At 58.4% G+C, this 15,550-nt stretch overlaps 1 protein-coding gene across 3 annotated transcripts in view; it reads left to right on the top strand.

The window, feature by feature from the left end:
* The window catches only part of CD151 (CD151 molecule (Raph blood group)), a 54,541-nt gene that overhangs the window by 34,082 nt on the left and 4,909 nt on the right, over positions 1 to 15,550 (top strand). For all 3 annotated transcript variants that reach the window (XM_068170712.1, XM_068170710.1, XM_068170711.1), the window contains 3 exons: positions 9,720 to 9,794; positions 12,396 to 12,500; positions 13,212 to 13,367. In XM_068170712.1, coding sequence (XP_068026813.1) covers positions 9,720 to 9,794; positions 12,396 to 12,500; positions 13,212 to 13,367 — 336 coding nt within the window. The remainder of the gene's footprint in view (positions 1 to 9,719; positions 9,795 to 12,395; positions 12,501 to 13,211; positions 13,368 to 15,550) is intronic.

Genomic DNA, 15,550 nt, shown 5'->3' with positions numbered 1-15,550 from the left:
AACACAAGAAGGACCTGGAGCTGCTGGAGTGGGGCCAGAGGAGGCTGCAAAGATAGGGCTGGAGCAGCTCTGCTGTGGGCACAGGCTGGGAGGGTTGGGGCTGTGCAGCCTGGAGAGGAGAAGGCTGCAGGGAGAGCTCAGAGCTGCAGTTCAATACCTGCAGGGGAGCTGCAGGCAGGCTGGGGAGGGACTGCTCAGGAGGGGCTGTGGGGATAGGCCCAGGGGCAAGGGTTTGGAACTGGAGCAGGGCAGAGTTAGGTTGGAGCTCAGGAGGAAGTTGTGCCCAAGGAGGCTGGGGAGACTCTGGCACAGGCTGCCCAGGGAGGTGGTTGAGGCTCCATCCCTGGAGCCATTCAGGCTCAGCCTGGCTGTGTCCCTGGGCAGCCTGCTCTGCCTGGAGCTGTCCCTGTGACTGCAGGGGGTTGGGTGAGATGCCCTCTGGGGCTGCCTTCCATCCTGATGCAATCTGTGAGTCTGTGCAATGGCAGAGAGCTGCACCAAAGCTGGCTGTTGATGGCAGTGGGCTCCAGGCCAGTTAAGAAGCTTTTCCACTTGCTTGCCAGGCATCAGAAGCTTTCCAATCACTGTTCCCTTCAGTTGCTAATTAATTAGTGTAGTTTGCTTCCAGCAGCATCAACCAAAAGCCACAGAAGCTGCTGCTGGTGTTCGACCTTTCCCTGTGTGCCTTCCTGGGCTCCCTGCTCACCCTCCCTACACTAAAGCTTTGTCCAGCCCTGGGGTTTCACAGTATCACCAAGGGTGGAAGAGACCTCAAAGATCATCAAGTCCACCCTGTCACCACAGACCTCATGACTAGACCATGGCACCAAGTGCCACATCCAATCCCCTCTTGAACACCTCCAGGGATGGGGACTCCACCACCTCCCTGGGCAGCACATCCCAATGGTTAACAACTCTCTCTGGGAAGAACTTTCTCCTCACCTCCAGCCTAAACCTCCCCTGGCACAGCTTGAGACTGTGTCCTCTTGTTCTGCTGCTGGCTGCCTGGGAGAAGAGCCCAACCCCCACCTGGCTCCAACCTCCCTTCAGGGAGTTGGAGAGAGCAAGAAGGTCTCCCCTGAGCCTCCTCTTCTCCAGGCTAAGCAACCCCAGCTCCCTCAGCCTCTCCTCACAGGGCTGTGCTCCAGACCCCTCCCCAGCTTTGTTGCCCTTCTCTGGACACCTTCAAGTCTCTCAATGTCCTTCTGAAACTGAGGAGCCCAGAGCTGGACACAGGACTCAAGGTGTGGCCTGAGCAGTGCTGAGCACAGGGCACAATGACCTCCCTGCTCCTGCTGGCCACACTCTTCCTGATGCAGGCCAGGATGCCATTGGCCTTCTTGGCCCCCTGGGCACACTGCTGGATCATGTTTAGGCAGCTGTCAATCAGCACCCCCAGGTCCCTCTCTGTTTGGCAGCTCTCAGCCACTCTGCCCCCAGCCTGTAGCTCTGCCTGGGTTTCCTGTGGCCAAAGTGCAGCCCCTGGCACTTGGACTTGTTGAATGCCATCCTGTTGGCCTCTGCCCATCTGTCCAGCCTGGCAAGGTCCCTCTGCAGAGCCTCTCTACCCTCCAGCAGATCAACTCCTGCCCCCAGCTTGCTGTCATCTGCAAATTTACTGCTGATGGACTCAATGCCCTCCTCCAGATCATCAGTGAAGATGTTAAAGAGCACAGGGCCCAGCACTGCTCCCTGGGGCACACCACTGGTGCCTGGCTGCCAGCTGGCTGTGGCACCATTCACCACCACTCTCTGGGCTCAGCCTCCAGCCAGTTCCTAACCCAGCTCTGAGAGCTGCTGTCCCAGCCAGGGGCTGACAGCTTGGCCAGGAGTTTGCTGTGGGGGATGGTGTCAAAGGCCTTGCTGCAGTCCAGGCAGACCACATCCACAGCCTGCCCCACAGCCCCCAGGCAGTCACCTGGGCATGGAAGGAGCTCAGGTTGGTCAGGCAGGACCTGCCCTTCCTAAATCCATGCTGGCTGGGCCTGAGCCCTTGGCCATCCTTCAGGTGCAGTTATTGCCCCCAGGATAATCTGCTCCATCACTTTCCCTGGCACTGAGCTCAGGCTGCCAGGCCTGGAGTTTCCATGCTCCTCCTTCTTGTGGATGGGGACCACACTGGGCAGTTTCCAGTCAGCTGGGACCTGACTGGTGAGCCAGGACTGGAGGAAAAGGATGGAGAGCAGCTTGGCAGCTCATCTGCCTGCTCCCTCAGCACCCTGTTCTGCTCCCTCCCTCTCACATCTCCCTGCCAGGCACCAGGCACTTCTGGTTTCTGGGCTGCAGTGCTGAGGGCAGTGACTGAAATACCAAGCAGTGGCTGCTTGCTGCCCTGGCTGCAGAGGAGGATGCTCCAGCAGCTCTTCACCAGCTCCTTCCTGTGCACACCCTCCCCCACCTGGCTCTGCCATTTGCCCTCTTGCTTGGATGGTGGAGCAGAAAGGAGTCAAGAGCAGGCCTGAGGCTTTGGGTTCCTGGTAAGCCCTGTGAGAGGCAGAGCAGGAAGGGAGAGGAGGAGACAGAGGAGGCCACAGTGAGTGGATTGCTGCTGCTTGGTCATGAGGCTGCTGGTCTGCAGCAGTCCAGCTGGGCCTTGATCTCCATGCCAGGAAGATCTCCCTTTGGCTTTTTGCCTCAGCCAGAAGCTCTGGGTGAAGACCTGCTGGGGTTTGCTTTGCTGTGCTGCCACAGCAAGGGACTAATTTTCTCTTGGGCACAAGGGAGAGCTGTGTCTGCTCCCCCCCATGTCCCTGGGGAGGGGGAGGCTGTGACAGGCCTATTGTCTCCCCCTGCTTGTGCTCTGCTCTGCCTGCTCTGAGTAATCTGCATGGGAGACAGAGCTGTGCTGGCCAGGGCTGCCTGAGCCTGGCTGGGAGCTTCTGCCAGCTCTGAGCTCAGCCAGTGACCCTGGCAGCCACACAGCCACTGCCCTGGGGGCTGTGCCAGCCTGCCCCCATGTCAGGTATTCATACATTTGGAGAGTGGCTCAGGCTGGGAGGGAGCTCAAAGCTCAGCCAGCTCCAAGCCCCTGCCATGGGCAGGGACACCTCCCACCAGCACAGGCTGCTCAAGGCCTCATCCAGCCTGCTCCTGAACCCCTCCAGGCAGGAGGCAGCCACAGCCTCCCTGGGCAGCCTGTGCCAGAGTCTCCCCAGCCTCACTCTCAACAATTTCTTCCTCCTCTCCACTCTCAATCTCCTCTCTCCCAGCTCAAAGCCATTGTTCCTCAGCCTGGCACTCCCAGCCCTTGTCCAGAGTCCCTCCCCAGCTCTCCTGGAGCCCTTCAGGCACTGCAAGGCTGCTCTGAGGTCTCCCTGCAGCCTTCTCTTCTCCAGGCTGCACAGCCCCAGCTCTCCCAGCCTGGCCCCACAGGGGAGGTTCTGCAGCCTCTGCTCACCTTGGTGGCCTCCTCTGGAGCCTCTCCAGCAGCTCCAGGTCCTTCTTGTGCTGGGGCCCAGAGCTGGAGGCAGTGCTGCAGGTGAGGGGCAGCAGTGTAAGCAGCACTCTGCTGTGCCCAGTGCCTCCCTGGGGCCTTTGAGAACCAACTGCTGACAGCTTTGGGGGCCAGCTGTAAAGGGCAGGCCTGGGTTTGAGTCTGGTTCCCTGCTGAGGGCTCAGGAGGCTGTGAATGTTCTGCTGCTCTGTAGCTGCTTGGGAGCAGACAAGCTGGGACTGGACAGGATGACCTCTGGGGGTCCCTTCTGACCCTGTGTGGATGTGTGTCAGCAGGCTGAGGCCAGCCTCCTCTCAGAGGTCCCCAGGGACAGGACAAGAGGCAATGAGCACAAACTTGAGCACAGAGAGTTCCATGACAAAGAACTTCTCTGCTCTGAGGGTGGCAGAGCCCTGGAGCAGGCTGCCCAGGGAGGCTGTGGAGTCTCCTCTGGAGGCTTTCCAGCCCCACCTGGCTGTGTTCCTGTGTGCCCTGCCCCTGGGTGCCCCTGCTCTGGCACTGGGGATGGACTGGGTGATCTCCAGAGGTCCCTTCCAACCTCTGGCACCCTGTGAGCAGGGCACAGCCCTGCAGCTCCTCTGTAAGAATGCCCTGCAGCTGCTGCTGGGGAGCCAGGAGAGCAGCCCTGTGCTCTGTCTGTGTCCAGGCTGGAAGCTGCTGCCTGATCCCTGGAACTGGCCCTGAGGGAATGGAATGGAATGGAATGGAATGGAATGGAATGGAATGGAATGGAATGGAATAGAATAGAATAGAATAGAATAGAATAGAATAGAATAGAATAGAATAGAATAGAATAGAATAGAATAGAATAGAATAGAATAGAATAGACCAGGTTGGAAGAGACCTTCAAGATCATCAAGTGCAACCCATCAACCAATCCAACACCACCTAATCAACTAACCCATGGCACCAAGCACCCTATCAAGTCTCCTCCTGAACACCTCCAGGGATGGGGACTCCACCACCTCCCTGGGCAGCACATTCCCATGGCCAGTCTCTCTCTCTCTGTAGAACTTCCTCCTAACCTCCAGCCTAAACCTCCCCTTGGCACAGCTTGAGACTGTGTCCTCTTGTTCTGGTGCTGGCTGCCTGGGAGAAGAGCCCAACCCCCACCTGGCTCCAACCTCCCTGCAGGGAGTTGGAGAGAGCAAGAAGGTCTCCCCTGAGCCTCCTCTTCTCCAGGCTAAGCAACCCCAGCTCCCTCAGCCTCTCCTCACAGGGCTGTGCTCCAGACCCCTCCCCAGCTTTCTTGCCCTTCTCTGGACACCTTCAAGTCTCTCAATGTCCTTCTTAAACTGAGGAGCCCAGAACTGGACACAGGACTCAAGGTGTGGCCTAAGCAGTGCTGAGCACAGGGCACAATGAGCTCCCTGCTCCTGCTGGCCACACTGCTCCTGATGCAGGCCAGGATGCCATTGGCCTTCTTGTCCCCCTGGGCACACTGCTGGCTCATGTTCAGGCAGCTGTCAATCAGCACCCCCAGGTCCCTCTCTGCCTGGCTGCTCTCAGCCACTCTGCCCCCAGCCTGTAGCTCTACCTGGGGTTGCCATGGCCAAGGTTTTTTGTTACTCTGGAGAAGAGAATGACCTCCCCTCAGGGAGCTGTGGAGGGCAATGAGGTCTCCCCTCAGCCTCCTTTTCTCCAGGCTGAGCAGCCTCAGTTCTCTCAGCTGCTCCTCACAAGACCTCCTCTGCTCATATCCTGCCCTCTCCTTGGCTGAGCAATGATGTCAGGGCAGCTAGGGCAGAACTGGCTCCCACCAACAGAAAGCCAGCCTTTGTCTCCAGCCATGCCAGTCCTGTCCTTCCCCCTTCCAGCCTCCTGGGAGCTTTGGGACCAGCCTTTAGCTGCCTGCTCTGCCTGGGTGACTCATGGCCCTGCTGTGAATGGGTACCTTGTACAGGCCTCTGCAGGAGGGTCAGCATGGGGCTGGGTGGTGAAAGCCTGAGATTGTGTGCTCAGATTGGAGCCCTGTCTGCAGGGAGCACCCAGCTGCCCCTCCTGCCAGCTGCTGAGGCCCAGCAGGGCCCAAGGAGGCAGCCTGGCTGCGCTCTCTGTGGGGTTTTACTCCTCCACAGGGGCTTGGAAGTACCTGCAGGAGAAGGGTGCACAGTAGGAGCCCAACTCTGCTGCAGCACAGGGCCAGCTTGCTGTGTCCAGAGCTTCAATGTCCTTCCTTCTGCCAGGGAAAGGTGGCTTGGTGTCCAGCTGCATTTGTAGGGAGCCAGTTGCTTTGTCCCTTGTCAGGGATCAGTGCTGGGCCCCATCCCCTTTCATATCTTCATTGATGATCTGGAGGAGGGGATTGAGTCAGTCAGCAGCAGATTTGCAGATGACAGCAAGCTGGGAGCAGGAGTTGGTCAGTTGGAGCAGGAGTTGGTCAGTTAGAGGGCAGAAGGGCTCTGCAGAGGGACCTTGCCAGGCTGGACAGATGGGCAGAGGCCAACAGGATGGCATTCAACAAGTCCAAGTGCCAGGGGCTGCACTTTGGTCACAGCAACCCCAGGAAGTGCTACAGGCTGGGGTCAGAGTGGCTGAGAGCAGCCAGGCAGAGAGGGACCTGGGGGTGCTGATTGACAGCTGCCTGAACATGAGCCAGCAGTGTGCCCAGGGGGCCAAGAAGGCCAATGGCATCCTGGCCTGCATCAGGAACAGTGTGGCCAGCAGGAGCAGGGAGGTCATTGTGCCCTGTGCTCAGCACTGCTTAGGCCACACCTTGAGTCCTGTGTCCAGTTCTGGGCCCCTCAGTTTAAGAAGGACATTGAGAGACTTGAAGGTGTCCAGAGAAGGGCAAGAAAGCTGGGGAGGGGTCTGGAGCACAGCCCTGTGAGGAGAGGCTGAGGGAGCTGGGGTTGCTTAGCCTGGAGAAGAGGAGGCTCAGGGGAGACCTTCTTGCTCTCTCCAACTCCCTGAAGGGAGGTTGTAGCCAGGTGGGGGTTGGTCTCTGCTCCCAGGCAGCCAGCACCAGAACAAGAGGACACAGTCTCAAGCTGTGCCAGGGGAGGTTTAGGCTGGAGGTTAGGAGGAAGTTCTACAGAGAGAGAGAGATTGCCCATTGGAATGTGCTGCCCAGGGAGGTGGTGGAGTCCCCATCCCTGGAGGTGTTCAAGAGGGGATTGGATGTGGCACTTGGAGCCATGGTCTAGTCATGAGGTCTGTGGTGACAGCTTGGACTCGATGGTCTTTGAGGTCTCTTCCAACCTCAGTGACACTGTGAGACTGTGGGGGGGAAAGAGAACATGGGAGCCAGTTTGGGATGCCAGGAAGAAGGAGCCAGGCTCTTTGCAGTGGTGTCCTAGGACAGGCCAAAGGGCAGTGGACACAAACTGGAACCCAGGAGGCTCCACCTCAGCAGGAGGAGAAACCTCTTTGGTGTGAGGCTGCTGGGGCCCTGGGGCAGGCTGCCCAGAGAGGTTGTGGAGTCTCCTGATGTGGAGAGCTTCCAAGCCCCCCCTGGATGTGTTCCTGGGTGCTCTGGCAGGGGGTTTATGAGCTCCAACCCTTCCCATTCTGTGATGCTGTGTTTCTGTGATTTTGACTGCTCTGGCCTGGGGAGCAGAACCCTTGCAGGGATTCAGTGTGAGCTCCTTGTGGTGGCTGGACCTGGTGTCTCTTCAGCTTTATCTACAGAGAGCTGAATTGAATAGCAGCCCAAACACCACCCTGGCCCTGGAGGAAGGCTAGTGCTGACCAGGAGAAGGCAGGGGCTGTGTGTCAGGTCAAGGCTTCTCCCTGGAAAGCTCTCTCTGTCCCTGAGGAGGAGGTCTTTGTCTTCAGGCCTGCCCAGGACTTCTAATCTGGTAGCCAAGTTCCTGCCACATAGGTTTGGCTTCCTTCCTGTGTGTGTGTTCCCTGGACTGCTCACTTCATTCTCCTTGCAGCAAGCAGGATGTGTTCTTCACCAGCTCACTGCCATTAAGCCCTTTTAAGTCATAACCATCTTCTCCCCTTAGTCTTTACACATCCACAGATTGGACCAGGCTGGGAGGGAGCCTCCAGGGGCATCTCATCCAACCCCCTGCCATGGGCAGCAGGGACAGCTCCAGCCAGAGCAGGCTGCCCAGGGACACAGCCAGGCTGAGCCTGAATGGCTCCAGGGATGGAGCCTCAACCACCTCCCTGGGCAGCCTGTGCCAGAGTCTCCCCAACCTCCCTGGGCACAACTCCCTCCTGAGCTCCAACCTAACTCTGCCCTGCTCCAGTTCCAAACCCTTGCCCCTTGGCCTATCCCCACAGCCCCTCCTGAACAGTCCCTCCCCAGCCTGCCTGCAGCTCCCCTGCAGGTATTGAACTGCAGCTCTGAGCTCTCCCTGCAGCCTTCTCCAGGCTGCACAGCCCCAACCCTCCCAGCCTGTGCCCACAGCAGAGCTGCTCCAGCCCTATCTTTGCAGCCTCCTCTGGCCCCACTCCAGCAGCTCCAGGTCCTTCTTGTGTTGGGGGTCCCGCAGCTGGACACAGTGCTCCAGGTGAGGTCTCCCCAGAGCAGAGGGGCAGGATCCTCTCTCCAGCTCTGGCCACACTGCTTTGGCTGCAGCCCATGCTGCCCTTGGCCTCCTGTGCTGCCAGTGCCCATTGCTGCCTCCTGGCCAGCTTTCCCCCACCCCAGCACCCCCAAGTCCTTCTCTTCAGGGCTGCTCTCAACCTCCTCACCCCCAGCCTGGATTGGTAGTGGTCATTGTCCCAACACAGGGGCAGGACCTTGCTCTTTGCCTTTTTGGACCTCATGAGGTTCAGCTGGGCCCAGCTCTGCAGCCTGTCCAGGTTGGCTCCATCCTGCCCCTCAGTCTGAGCAGCTGCACCACTCACCTTGGTCTTGTCAGAGCTCTTCCACTTGGTTGTGAGATGCTCTCAAAGACCTCCAGATCCTAGTTTAGCAAGACACAGTCACACAGGCCTGAGTCCTCCCACTTCAGTTGTGGTCTTCAGCCTGGGGCTGAGCTGTACAGAGTCATAGAATCAATAAGGTTGGAAAAGACCTCAGAGATCATCAAGTCCAAGCTGTCACCCAACATCTCCTGACAGCTAAACCATGGCTCCAAGAGCCACATCCAATCCCCTCTTGAACACCTCCAGGGATGGTGACTCCACCACCTCCCTGGGCAGCACATTCCCATGGCCAATCTCTCTGTCTGGGAAGAACTTTCCCCTCACCTCCAGCCTAAACCTCCCCTGGCACAGCTTGAGACTGTGTCCTCTTGTTCTGGGGCTGGGTGCCTGGGAGAAGAGCCCAACCCCCACCTGGCTCCAACCTCCCTTCAGGGAGTTGGAGAGAGCAAGAAGGTCTCCCCTGAGCCTCCTCTTCTCCAGGCTAAGCAACCCCAGCTCCCTCAGCCTCTCCTCACAGGGCTGTGCTCCAGACCCCTCCCCAGCTTTGTTACCCTTCTCTGGACACCTTCCAGCATCTCAACCTCCTTCCTAACCTGAGGAGCCCAGAACTGGACACAGGACTCAAGGTGTGGCCTAACCAGTGCTGAGCACAGGGCACAATGACCTCCCTGCTCCTGCTGGCCACACTCTTCCTGATGCAGGCCAGGATGCCCTTGGCCTTTTTGGCCTCCTGGGCACACTGCAGGCTTCTGTTCAGCTGCTGTCACCCAGCATCCCCAGGTCCCTCTCTGTTTGGCAGCTCTCAGCCACTCTGACCCCAGCCTGTAGCTCTGCCTGGGGTTGTTGTGGCCAAAGTGCAGCCCCTGGCACTTGGATTTGTTGAATGCCATCCTGTTGGCCTCTGCCCATCTGTGCACCCTGGCAAGGTCCCTGTGCAGAGCTCTGCTACCCTCTAACAGATCAGCTCCTGCCCCCAGCTTGGTGTCACCTGCAAATTTACTGGGGATGGACTCCATTCCCTCATCCAGATCATCAATAAAGCTATTGAACAGGCTGGGGGCCAGCACTGATCCCTGGGGGGCACCAGAGGTGCCTGGCTGGCTGTGGCACCCTTCCCTGCTGACAGCCCTCTGTGGTTGGTGCTTAGCTGCTCTGCTCTCTCCTGGGGGAAGTGTGGCCTTGGCTGCTCTGTGGACTCCTCATGACAACCTCCTGCTCAGGGACTTGGTGAAGTGCCCTAACTGCCATCCAAACAAGTGCTGGGGTTTTATTTCAACCTGGGGGGTAGCTCTTTTCCTTCCCTCTGGAGGTCTTTGGCCCCTGCTGCAGCAGAGCAGGGATGAAAGCAGTTGTGCCTTTCATCTGCTGAGGGAAAGCTGCCTCCCAGCATCTCCCTGCAGCCTGTCCTCATGCCCTGCTCTCTCCCTTTCTTTTGCAGTACTTCATCTTGCTGCTGTGCATCTTCCTCCTGGAGATCATTGCTGGCATCCTGGCCTATATCTACTACCAGCAGGTAAGTGGCCAGCAGCCCCTAGAGACTCACAGCAGGGAGACAAAACAGCCCAGGCCATTTCTGCAGCCTCAGCATTAGGTTTGGAGGCTTGGAACCCCAAGTTTTGAGGACCTCCCCCCCCCTCCAGTTCTAGTCCCTGCTGTACAAAAAGGATGTGGGCAGGCTGGAAAGTGTCAGCAGGGACATTCCCAGGCAGAGCAGGCTGCTCCCAGCCCCACACAACCTGCCCTGCACTGCTGCCAGCCATGGGGCAGCTCCACCTCTCTGGGCAGCCTGGGCCAGGCTCTCCCCACCCTCAGCACCAAACATTTCTCCTTCTCTCCACTCTCCATCTCCCTCTTGCAGTTCCAACCATCCCCCCTTGGCCTGGCCCAACAGGCCCTGCTCCAAACTCTGTCCCCAGCTTTCTTGTTACCCATCTCAGTGCTGAGCCTCTCACCCCAAGAAGGACACTGAGAGGCTGGAGCAGAGCCAGAGAAGGGCAACCAAGCTGGGGAAGGGTCTGGAGAGCAGGGCTGGGGAGGAGCAGCTGAGGGAGCTGGGGGTGTTCAGCCTGGAGGAGCCTGAGGGCAGAGCTCATTGCTCTCTACAGCTCTCTGAGAGGAGGTGGGAGTGAGGTGGGGGTTGCTCTCCTCTCCCAAGGGATAGCACAAGAGGAAACATCCTCAAGTCTCACCAAGGCTGGGAGGCTTGGAACCCCAAGGTTGGAGGATCCCTCTCCAGTTTCAGTCCCCTGCTGTACAGGAATGATGTGGGCAGGCTGGAAAGTGTCCAGAGGAGAGCCAGGAGAATGATCAGAGGCCTGGAGTCTCTCTGCCAGGTGAGGAGAGGCTGAGAGCTGGCTTTGACCAGCCTGGAGCAGAGAAGGCTCAGGGCAGACCTCAGCAGCATGCAGCAGGACACCAAGGGTGGCTGCAGGAGGATGGAGACTGCCTTGGGACAGAGTCCCCTGGGGCAGCCAAGGGCTGCTGGGGACAAGTGCACTTTGGCCACAACAACCCCAGGCAGTGCTACAGGCTGGGGTCAGAGTGGCTGAGAGCAGCCAGGTAGAGAGGGACCTGGGGGTACTGGCAGCTGAACAGGAGCCAGCAGTGTGCCCAGGGGGCAAAGAAGGCCAAGGGCATCCTGGCCTGCATCAGGAACAGTGTGGCCAGCAGGAGCAGGGAGGTCATTGTGCCCTGTGCTCAGCACTGCTTAGGCCACAGCTTGAGTCCTGTGTCCAGTTCTGGGCTCCTCAGGTTAGGAAGGAGGTTGAGCTGCTGGAAGGTGTCCAGAGAAGGGCAACAAAGCTGGGGAGGGGTCTGGAGCACAGCCCTGTGAGGAGAGGCTGAGGGAGCTGGGGTTGCTTAGCCTGGAGAAGAGGAGGCTCAGGGGAGACCTTCTTGCTCTCTGCAACTCCCTGAAGGGAGCTTGGAGCCAGGTGGGGGTTGGGCTCTTCTCCCAGGCACCCAGCAGCAGAACAAGAGGACACAGTCTCAAGCTGTGCCAGGGGAGGTTTAGGCTGGAGGTGAGGAGAAAGTTCTTCCCATCAAGAGAGATTGGCCATGGGAATGTGCTGCCCAGGGAGGTGGTGGAGTCCCCATCCCTGGAGGTGTTTAGGAAGAGCCTGGCTGAGGCACTTGGTGCCATGGTTGAGTTGATCAGATGGTGCTGGGTGAGAGGTTGGACTGGAGGATCTCTGAGCTCTCTTCCAACCAGCTTCTATTCTATTCTATTCTATTCTATTCTATTCTATTCTATTCTATTCTATTCTATTCTATTCTATTCTATTCTATTCTATTCTATCCCGTCCCATCCTATCCTATCCTATCCTATCCTATCCTATCCTATCCTATCCTATTCTATCCTATCCTATCCTATCCTAATGAGGATGCTTTCAGGAATGCTGTCCTTCCTTCCTTCCTTCCTTCCTTCCTTCCTTCCTTCCTTCCTTCCTTCCTTCCTTCCTTCCTTCCTTCCTTCCTTCCTTCCTTCCTTCCTTCCTTCCTTCCTTCCTTCCTTCCTTCCCTCCTTCCCTCCTTCCCTCCTTCCCTCCTTCCCTCCTTCCCTCCTTCCCTCCTTCCCTCCTTCCCTCCTTCCCTCCTTCCCTCCTTCCCTCCTTCCCTCCTTCCCTCCTTCCCTCCTTCCCTCCTTCCCTCCTTCCCTCCTTCCCTCCTTCCCTCCTTCCCTCCTTCCCTCCTTCCCTCCCTCCTTCCCTCCTTCCCTCCTTCCTTCCCTTCTCCTGCACAGAGGGAGTTGGGCTTGAGAGGGACAAAGCTGCAGCTGCTCTCCCAGGCACCCTCCAGCAGGCAGGGTTTCTGTTCTCTTTGATGCTGGCATGCCTTGACAGTCTGACTGAAGGGGAGGACCCACTTGGGCATGTGTGACCGGCTGAATTGTGGTCCTGGGGCACCAGCTGACAGTCACTAGATCACTATCAGCTGGCAGTGAGCCTGGCTGGGCCAGCCTGGGAGGATGGCCTGGGAGGATGGCCTGGGAGGATTCTCTACCTTTCGCCCCTTGCCTCTTGGAGGGGAGGCACCGAAAGATAAGCAGGGCTGTGGGGTGCTGCCAGGGGTGAGTTTCCCTTCTGGATTGATGGCTCTTGTCTCTCCTGTGCAGCTGAGCATGGAGCTGAAGCAGAATCTGAAGGCCACCATGACCCAGAAGTACAGGAAGGAGGGAGAGGAGAGCGTCACCAGCGCCGTGGACAAGCTGCAGCAGGAGGTGGCTGGCTCTGGGGGCAGGGGAGGGAGGGAGGGAGGGAGGGCAAGCTCCAGGCCTTTCAAATCAAGTGCACAAAAGGCTCCTGGCAGCCAGCAGAGAGATGGTGGCTTCCCCCTTCCTGGAGGTGTTGAAGGCCAGGCTGGATGAGGCCTTGAGCAAGCTGGGCTGGTGGGAGGTGTCCCTGCCCATGGCAGGGGCTTGGAGCTGGCTGAGCTCTGAGCTCCCTCCCAACCCAAAGCATTCTATGAGTCCATTGCACACAGGGCTGGGTTGTGGCCAAGCCCCAGGCCTCCTGCTCCCAAAGGAAGAGGGAGAAGCAGAACATCTCCCAGGGGCTTTAGACATCTGCACACAGCAGTGGAGCCAGCAGCACTTGGGCTGCAGCTTCTGGCCAAGGCTTGGGCTGAAGTTGCCCCCCTAAAAAGAAACCCTAAACCCAAAGCCAGGCAGCTGAAGTTCTGGAGGCTCCAAGCCTGCCAGTGTGGAAGGCCAGGCTGGATGAGGCCTTGAGCAAGCTGGGCTGGTGGGAGGTGTCCCTGCCCATGGCAGGGGCTTGGAGCTGGATGAGCTTTGAGCTCCCTTCCACCCCCAACCCCTTCTCTCTCCCCTGGGAGGGAGGGTGCAGGCCAGGGCTTGGTGTGGGATGCTGGGGGGAGGGGGAGTGGAGGCTGCAGGGCTTGGGGGCTGAGCCTGTGCTCTGTGTGCCACCAGTTCAAGTGCTGTGGGAGCAACAACTACACAGACTGGGCTGACAGCCAGTGGATCAGGTCTGCAGGGGCCAGTGGCAGGAAGGTGCCAGACAGCTGCTGCAAGACCATCACCGACCTGTGCGGCCGCAGGGACCACCCCTCCAACATCTACAAGGAGGTAAAGGGCCTCAGAGCCACCTGCAGCAAAGCACAGGGAGGGGCTGGGGGGCAGGGAAGGAGGGGGCTGGGTTATTGCTGCAAGCTGGCAGCAGGATTCCTGTCTCTGGTGAGCACTCTGTGCTGGGTTAGGGCTGGACGGCTGAGCCCAGAGAGTGGTGGTGAATGGTGCCACAGCCAGCTGGCAGCCAGGCCCCAGTGGTGTGCCCCAGGGAGCAGTGCTGGGCCCTGTGCTCTTTGACATCTTCATTGATGATCTGGAGGAAGGCATTGAGTCCATCAGCAGCAAATTTGCAGCTGACACCAAGCTGGGGGCAGGAGTTGATCTGCTGGAGGGTAGAGAGGCTCTGCAGAGGGACCTTGCCAGGCTGGACAGATGGGCAGAGGTCAACAGGATGGCATCCAGCAAATCCAAGTGCCAGGGGCTGCACTTTGGCCACAGCAACCCCAGGCAGAGCTACAGGCTGGGGGCAGAGTGGCTGAGAGCAGCCAGGCAGAGAGGGACCTGGGGGTGCTGATTGACAGCTGCCTGAACATGAGCCTGCAGTGTGCCCAGGGGGCCAAGAAGGCCAAGGGCATCCTGGCCTGCCTCAGGAACAGTGTGGCCAGCAGGAGCAGGGAGGTCATTGTGCCCTGTGCTCAGCACTGGTTAGGCCACACCTTGAGTCCTGTGTCCAGTTCTGGGCTCCTCAGTTTAAGAAGGACATTGAGAGACTTGAAGGTGTCCAGAGAAGGGCAAGAAAGCTGGGGAGGGGTCTGGAGCACAGCCCTGTGAGGAGAGGCTGAGGGAGCTGGGGTTGCTTAGCCTGCAGAAGAGGAGGCTCAGGGGAGACCTTCTTGCTCTCTCCAAGTCCCTGCAGGGAGGTTGGAGCCAGGTGGGGGTTGGTCTCTTCTCCCAGGCAGCCAGCAGCAGAACAAGAGGACACAGTCTCAAGCTGTGCCAGGGGAGGTTTAGGCTGGAGGTGAGGAGAAAGTTCTTCCCAGAGAGAGTTGTTAGCCATTGGGATGTGCTGCCCAGGGAGGTGGTGGAGTCCCCATCCCTGGAGGTGTTCCAGAGGGGATTGGATGTGGCACTTGGTGCCATGGTTTAGTCATGAGGTCTGTGGGGACAGGTTGGACTTGGTGATCTCTGAGGTCTCTTCCAACCTTGGTGATACTGTGAGGCTGTGATTCAGCCAGCCAGGGGCTCTGGAGCTTGCCAGGGGTCTCTGCAGGAGACAAATGGAAATGGGGAGGTTTGGGTCCCCCACAGGCAGATGCTGCAGAGCATCTTTCTGAGGCCCTCACTCCAAGAAAGACTTGGAGGAGCTGGAGTGGGTTCCAGAGGAGGACAGCAAAAGCAGTGAAGTGTCTGAGGATCAGGGCTGGGGAGGAGCAGCTGAGGGAGCTGGGGGTGTTGAGCCTGGAGAAGAGGAGGCTGAAGGGAGAGCTCATTGCTGTCTGCAGCTCCCTGAGAGGAGGTTAGAGCCAGGTGGGGTTGGGCTCTGCTCCCAAGTGACAGGACAGGAGGAAACAGCCTCAAGTTGCACCAGGGGAGGTGTAGCTAGGGGGAAAAGCCTTCCCCAGAAGGGGTTGGCAAGCCCTGGAGGAGGCTGCCCAGGGGTGTGGTGGAGTTCCCATCCCCACTGAAAATGGGTGGAGGTGTGGTGCTGAGGGACATGGTTTAGGGGTGACCTGGCAGTGGTTGGCTTGGTGGCCTTAGAGGTCTCTTCAACCAAACCCAAAGGTCTCTTCCAACCAAACCCAAACCTGGTTTAGTGGTGACCTGGCAGTGGTTGGGTTGGTGGTCTTAGAGGTCTCTTCCAGCCAAACCCAAACCTGGTTTAGTGGTGACCTGGTGGTGTTGGCTTGGTGGTCTTAAAGGTCTCTTCCCAATCAAAACCAAAGCTCTCTTCCAGCCAAACCCAAACCTGGTTTAGTGGTGACCTGGGGGTGTTGGCTTGGTGGTCTTAGAGGTCTCTTCCACCAAACCCAAACATGGTTTAGGGGTGACCTGGTGGTGTTGGCTTGGTGGTCTTAGAGGTCTCTTCCCAACCAAACCCAAACATGGTTTAGGGGTGACCTGGTGGTGTTGGCTTGGTGGTCTTAGAGGTCTCTTTCAGCCAAAACCAAAGCTCTCTCTTCCAGCCAAACCCAAACATGGTTTAGTGGTGACCTGGTGGTGGTTGGGTTGGTGGCATTAAA

Source organism: Melanerpes formicivorus, unplaced genomic scaffold (assembly GCF_026170545.1).
Source record: "Melanerpes formicivorus ecotype bairdi unplaced genomic scaffold, bMelFor1.0.p_v2 SCAF_542, whole genome shotgun sequence".
In the NCBI taxonomy this organism is placed as follows: Eukaryota; Metazoa; Chordata; class Aves; order Piciformes; family Picidae; genus Melanerpes; species Melanerpes formicivorus.
The sequence above is the reverse complement of the archived record's forward strand: the minus strand, read 5'-3'. Positions and strand labels throughout refer to the sequence as shown.